The following is a 7,149-nucleotide window of genomic DNA, read 5'->3' on the forward strand; positions in this document are numbered from 1 at the left end:
GAGGAGGAGGAGGAGGAGGAGGAGGAGGAGGAGGTCACTCTCATTTCACGTGGTTTAAAAAACCCAAAGAAAGTAGGGAGAAGGAGCAGGTTGTTGGAGGTGTGGAGTGGATAGTCACAGTGTGGGCAGTCACAGTGTGGGTAGTCACAGGGGAGAAAGGACGGGCTGATTGAGATCCACTAGACAGAGATGAGCAAAACTTGAATGGTGGTGTGTGTGGCAATTAAAGGCCAAGATTCAAGGAGAGGATCTGACTGGACTGGCTTTCCTGAGAGGACAGAGACCAGACACCCCCAAGTCTACTGGTAATTCTGGTGACTATATTCTCTGCTCCAGCCACTGTCAGGCTACTGGGGTTGAAGTTTTAGGACACAGGATTTAGGACAGGAGCCCAGGAAGGAGGATGGGTGGAACCAAGGAGCTGGGAGAATGTTTGCATGCTTTAGGAAAACATTCGTGGGGGGCGAGAGGGAGGGAGGGAAGGAAGGAGAGAGGGACAAGGAGGGAGGGAAATTAAATCAAGTGGAGAAAGCTGGAGGCAGCCAGAAGAGATGTGATAGACAGAGGGACCAAGAGGGCAAGGTCTGACTACAGGATAGAGAAACCTTGTCAGTATCTGCTCTCTGGGACACAGGTCAGGTCATGCTGCTAGCAAGGTGAGAGCTGAGTAAAGGCTTGCGGGACTTGGTGCTCAGTACCTAGGTGTCGCTACATTGAGGACCATCAATTTCTCGTGATCTCTAAAAGTCCTTTCGCCTTCATGTCTCAGTGCTGGAGTCAAATACCTGGGCCTGGTCACCTCTTTTATCCTGCTGATCCCTGGCACTTGCACTGTGAACACTAAAGCGCAGAGCTTAGCCAAGCTAAGGGCTCTCATACAGGACCAGAAGGTGCCAGTCTCCTGTTCCTCACCCATTCCTCGGCTCTAAGGTCAAGTTCAAAAGCAGAGTGTGTTCTAGAAAAGCAGTGGAACCGCTCGACAGAACTGCAAAGAAAAACGGGGGCTGGAGGTAAAGACGGGCTGGAAAGGTGGTAGCGGGGGCGAGCTGGAAGAGTCTAGAAGCTGAACGGAGCAAATGCGATGTGACTAGTGAGCCTCCTAGCGATCCTCCTCCCTGATAGAATATGCATGATCCCGAGTGAGGACTTGCCTGGGAACAAGGAGGTGTCGGAGCAGTGGGAGCGCGTGGCCAGACTGGGACACTTCACTGGGGCGCGGGGTGCGAGAAAGCCACGCGGACCAGCGTGTAAGCAAGCGCCCCTGTCCCTTTTCTGACTCACCAGGTTAGGGAAACACTCCTCTGATACGCCCCCCCCCCAAGCCAACCCGTATCCCAGCCCCCATCTCCTTCCAGGGGAGTGGGACCCGCAGGGGGCGCGCACATCAGACAGCAAGGCAACCATCCGACCTAGCAGGTGGCCACAGTCGCCCTGTGGGGACCCTTTGGTACGGAGCTCTGACCCTCTGTGCTGTGCTTTGCCACTACGAGGGGCAGGACCCTGCTTTCGGTTGCTCACCACCCCCTCAGCATCTCCGTGGGGCGGTGCTGAACCAGGAGCAGGCTGAGCCCGGGCACAGCGCCACCCGGCTGTCTCCAGCAGAACCCGGCGCCAGGGGTGCTCCGCGCGCTGTGTGCGCTGTTTCCCCAGCAGGTTCCTAAGACGACCTGCCTTTAAGGAGTGTTTCCCTGGGCGCGCCTGCCTCCCGGCGCCGTTAGCCGGGAGCGTGCGGTGGGCAGGGGAGGGAGAAGCCCGTGCGATCGCAGATCCCCGGGAGACCTGGCCGTTTCTTTCAGTATCAGAGAACTGAGACGCCGTCGCGGGAGCGCACACCTCGGGGTCTCGCTGGCTCTGGTGCGCCTTCCGACTTGCCTGACCTCAGAGCGAGCCAGCAGGCATGGGGTGTTTGGGCAACAGCAGCAAGACCGCGGAAGATCAGGGCGTGGATGAAAAAGAACGCCGCGAGGCCAACAAAAAGATCGAGAAGCAGTTGCAGAAAGAGCGCCTGGCTTACAAAGCAACTCACCGCCTGCTGCTTCTGGGTAAGGCCGGGGTGTATGGTAGCTCCGACCCCGGCTCCCGGTGTCCCAGAGTGCACAGTCCTGGCCTCACCGCCACCGGCACGGGCAGTCTGCCAAACCAGACTGAGCACCACTGGGCGCCGGAGCTTGGCCAGGGCGCAGGAACTACTGCGAAAGTCCCCGCGTAAGAGACGTTGGACAGCGACAGGATGGTCTGTTGGGAGGACATAGATGACCACCTTTCTGTTTGTTCACAGGAGCTGGTGAGTCCGGGAAAAGCACTATCGTCAAACAGATGAGGATCCTGCACGTTGAAGGAGGCTTCAACCCAGAGTAAGGATACCCAAATTCTATGTCAACTGCGTCATTTCTCAGAAGTACTTTCTCCGCAGTTCTGTTCCTAATGCAGTAGACCTAGGTGGTGGGGAGGTCGAAATCTAGTATCGAATTTGCTCCATTTAGGCAAAGTCCTTCTTTGGCAATGTCTAGTTTTAAAAGTAAACTGCTTGCCAAACAACAATTTGTTAGGAATCCTTGGAGGAATTGGTCTCTAATATTGGTGTGGTGCTGAACCTTCAGCCAATACGTTGATCCATTATTATCTGGGGGAGGGGGTGCTTGAAATCCAAGAATATTGGAATCTGTTGCTTAAAGTGACATATTAGTTGGAAAACATCTGTGAACATTCTTCAGTTTACTTCGGATCGCCTCTAGATGATTCACAGTACCTACTGCAATACACTAATAAAAGCTGCAAGTGTATCGTGTTGAGCGGCTTGGGAATAGTCACAAGGAAAACTGCACACGTTCAGTGAAGATCCGGGGTTTTTTGTTGTTTGTTTGTTGTTGTTGTTCGTTTGTTTTTTGTTTTGCAAAATGTTTTTTTTTGATCTGCAGCTAGTTGACTCCACACAGTGTAGAACTGCCTTTTGTAAGCCTAACTGTATCACAATGCATTCTTTCTCTATAGTACACCAAGTTACATCTACTTCAGTTTCTAACCATCAATATAAAGGATAGACTGGAATATAACTGTACAGTCATATTTGTACACACTATCCATGGTAACTATTGTGATTCTGTGACCTTGATGTCTGTTTGAACTGTAGATTTTTTTTTTTCCTAAAAAATCACTTTGTTTAGAGCACAAATTGGAAGGTGTGGTGATGTTTTCGTTTCTGGGGTAAAAACTTGGCAGATGCCTTGGGGGCTTGGTGCTGACCTCTAGTGAAACCAGATCTACCTGACGCTGCACTCACTGGAAATTTAAAATCTTAATTAGTTCCTATCAGTGGAAGGTGAATGACATTAATAACAACTTCTCTTTCAATGCAGGGAAAAGAAACAGAAAATTCTGGACATCAGGAAAAATGTCAAAGATGCTATCGTGGTAAGGACTTCCCTTAATGTTCGCTCACCTGAAGTAGTATAAGTAGGCTAAACTGGGTAAACACGAAATATATATATATATATATATATATATATATATATATATATATATATATGATTACTATTCGCAGGATGCTTACCTGTTATATCTCTCTGTTTTGTTTTTCTCCTTCATCCTATTTTAGACAATCGTTTCGGCAATGAGTACTATCATACCTCCAGTCCCACTGGCCAACCCTGAGAACCAGTTTCGGTCAGACTATATCAAGAGCATAGCCCCTATCACTGACTTTGACTATTCCCAGGTAAGAAAACCTTTCCTGGAATACTTTAAATAATAAGAGATGAATCCACGACTAATGAGGTCGCCTCCTGAAAAGCAACCTGAATTCTCTAACCCTATAGGTGCATCCTTTGTGCTTGTTAAAAAATACTAAAATAATTAATAATAATAATAATAATAATAATAATAATAATAATAATAATAATAGGTTTGTAAGAAATGTCTTCATGGGTATCTAGGTGGCTGATCATCAGGGAGACAGCTTGTCTTTCAGAAATGCTGGCGGCGCTTTTTCCTGTATGTTTTTAAAGTATCGTCTCTTTCAACAGAGACATAAATTACATGAGCAGAGAGAAAAGGCTTAATGGTGCATAACTGTCTCTGTGGAAATTTAAAAAGAAAAAAAGTTTATCTGGTCACAAGATAAGAACTGTGTGATGTAAGTAACACTGTATCAAGTAAGAAAGATACAGTGAGGTTTACATCTGTCTCACTGACAGCTACTATCCATCATTCCTTGGGCCGGAGGGAGACCAGCCAGTAGGAGTTGTTTCTTGTTTGATTTGCATGTCTTTAAAATATTGTTTACTGCTGTGATGTAGCAGATTTAAATCAAACTGTATACTAAGTTTCTGAGAGAGTCAGTTTTGTTTCAGTTGTTGCAAAAGCATCTTTGTGTGTGCATGGGTACATTCATATACCTGTCGGCACCCTACTTCGGAGTTTACACTGCCTGGCAGGAGGTTTGCAGATGCCTCTCCACTAAGTGCCCATTTTGCAGAATCCACTGTGTAAACAGAGACTTAAAGACCTGGTTAATCCACTTGCTACTCCCCTCATCCCCCTCCCCATAAAGTGCCATTCTGTGGGCTCTGTATCAGTTAATGGACTACTTTTTTTTTTTTTTTTTTTTTTGAGACAGAGTTTCTTTGTATAGCCCTGACTGTCCTGGAACTTATTGTATAGACCAGGCTGGCCTCAGACTCACAGAGATCTGCCTGCCTCTGCCTCTCAAGTGCTGGAATTAAAAGTAAACACCACCACAGCTGGCTAACAACATCCTCTTAAATTACTTTCATCCTTTACTTTTTTTACTTTTCTCTTTTTCTGTATCCATAGATATTCATTATATTTTCATCCTTTAGTATACTTTTGCTTCTGATAAGCGCCAAGATATAGCCAGAACTATTTCTGCAATTTCTGAAAAGCAGTTGCGGATGATGTCATGAGTCAAAGAATCCTGGTGTCTGGCACAGGATACATCGGCTCTGAACTGGGTCTTTACTTATGGATAGCTGGGAACAGGATGAGGAAATGGTAAGGGGTGTGTGTGAAAGGTAGCCAGATGCTCCTGGAACATCGGGAAGCCTTCCTACCTCCAGCTGAATCTGCAGGGCTTCTGCTCTGTTCTCTGTGGCATTTTGTGCATTGAAGAAATCCCCCAAAATGAAATCAAGAGTGACATTCTCATTCTGCTCCAGGTGTGGGCCGTCCTGTCAGGGTTTCCCAGAGTCATTATAAAAGACCTCCTCTATTCCCCAGTATTTGCCTTTAGGATGTCACTGCCAGCATGGGAGATGTTAAGACAGATCGCTCTGTTCTGCATTGTTTTCTCCCTACTTTTCAACATTCATAGTTGATCCTTCCTTTCTAAAATTCTCTAGCACTGTCTCGGGCATCCTCGTGAACTGTGAATGTGCTTTTGGGGTTAAGTCTTACATATTTTAATCAAAACATAAAACTTGAGGAACTATTTTCCACATACACATAAGCTTTCATAAAATTACCATAAGCCATATTTAATTATCCATTAAGTAAAAGAAGATTTGATACCCACTGATATCAATGTAAATGCAGTGTGGAGGCAAACTCTTTTAGGGGCTGCCCTGTTGGGGGTTTTCTGTTTTGTTTTTGTTTGTTTGTTTGTTTAATTTTTCTTCCCTAGCATGCTGTGGGTTTGCATATTTGTGCTCACATGAAATGAGAGTGTCTTATTTATTTTTTTAAAAATCTAAAGTAAGAACTTAGTACTAATAGATAACGTTTTTGAAAATGCTATTTCTTGTTGAATATACATGCACTCTCCAGAGACATCATTTCGCAGTGCTAGGAAGCATTCAGACTAATTGTGTGCAAGAAATTGGAGGATGCTGAGTGGAATTCAGGATGCAGGTTTGGTGTGGAGAATGGCTTGCAGAAGGCAAGTGTCAAGGGTAGATAGATGGTCATTTGGAGCTGACTGAAATTATCCAGACATGAGATGATGGGGTGATGTGGTATGGGATGCCTTTTACTGCGGACAAGTGAAAGGGTCCTGGGTTGGGCTACATTTTGGAAATGGAGCCATTCGTTGGTCTGTTCTTTGCATGTGGGTACTGAGTCTGGATTTCTGCACAGAAAATAGGGACAGGTTGGGAAGATAAGGGGAACGAGAAGTGGTATTTTCCTAAGAAACAAACTGGAGACCACCATTAAGTCACCTGAATGTGGGCATGCAGGGCCTGATATTAGGGATTGGAGTGAGAAGGGCTGAAAGCTGGAGTGCCTCTGCACAGAGATTGTAATGTGGGGTGGGCCAATTAGGAAGACTTGGAGAAACACTAAGGAGATGACTGTGTTGCAAGTAGCTAAGCGGCTGTTTAGGACCCCATGGCAGGACACTGTGAAACAAGGGAAATCAGAGCTGGGGTGACGGGGGCACTAAGAAGAGCCATCCAAGATTGTAAGAGATCTCCACCACAGGCAGTGTGGAAAAAAGTAGATCTAAATAGGCATTCATGGAGCATGGCTTTCGTAGCCTGAAGGTCAGCAGTGACCTTGACAGAGATCAGCTGGTATGCAGAGAAGAAAATGTTGACTGGAGGCAGCAAGAGTATCCTGGGCTCACCACAGGCTCTGCTGTGAAGAAAAGCCAAGAACCAGAGATGAAGGGGATATGAAAGGCACAGAAAGATCCTGGGTTTGCCATGGACTGGGCCTCTAAGAAAACACAGGTAGCACGGACCCAAAGGGACAGAAAAGGCTTAGAGGGGTTATAGAAAATGGAAAGGGGAAAGCTTTATTTTACTTAACATGTGTATGTAAGAGACAGAGAGGATAGGAGACAGAGAGAAAGAGACGTGGGGGTGTGCGCATACCGTGGTGCACGTGCGAATGTTCAGGGTTGACCTACAGAGTTAGTTTCCAGAGAGGTTCACTTTTAGAGTAAAAAGTGCAAAATCACATCTCAACTCACGTGACATGTTCTTTAGCAAAGAGAGAAAAAAATGACAGTGCAAGGAAAAGGGGCTATTGACAGAAAGAGGCTATGGTGCCGGTCGGTGGTGGCACACGCCTTTAATCCCAGCACTTGGGAGGCAGAGGCAGGTGGATTTCTGAGTTTGAGGTCAGCCTGGTCTACAAAGTGAGTTCCAGGACAGCCTGGGCTATACAGAGAAACCCTGTCTCAAAAAAAAA

General features: G+C 46.4%; 1 protein-coding gene across 2 annotated transcripts in view; it reads left to right on the plus strand.

Moving 5' to 3' along the window:
* The window catches only part of Gnal (G protein subunit alpha L), a 139,043-nt gene that overhangs the window by 44,543 nt on the left and 87,351 nt on the right, over window positions 1–7,149 (plus strand). Inside the window, exons 1-4 of one of the 2 annotated variants that reach the window (XM_029546903.1) lie at window positions 1,632–2,042; window positions 2,279–2,354; window positions 3,357–3,411; window positions 3,596–3,715. In XM_029546903.1, the coding sequence (XP_029402763.1) occupies window positions 1,898–2,042; window positions 2,279–2,354; window positions 3,357–3,411; window positions 3,596–3,715 (396 nt within the window). In that variant the 5' untranslated portion in view covers window positions 1,632–1,897. Of the gene's footprint in view, window positions 1–1,631; window positions 2,043–2,278; window positions 2,355–3,356; window positions 3,412–3,595; window positions 3,716–7,149 lie in introns of those variants that run through there. The other variant, XM_021214247.1, reaches the window with a different exon arrangement.

The sequence above is a fragment of the Mus pahari genome, chromosome 15 (genome assembly GCF_900095145.1).
Source record: "Mus pahari chromosome 15, PAHARI_EIJ_v1.1, whole genome shotgun sequence".
Classification (NCBI taxonomy): domain Eukaryota; kingdom Metazoa; phylum Chordata; class Mammalia; order Rodentia; family Muridae; genus Mus; species Mus pahari.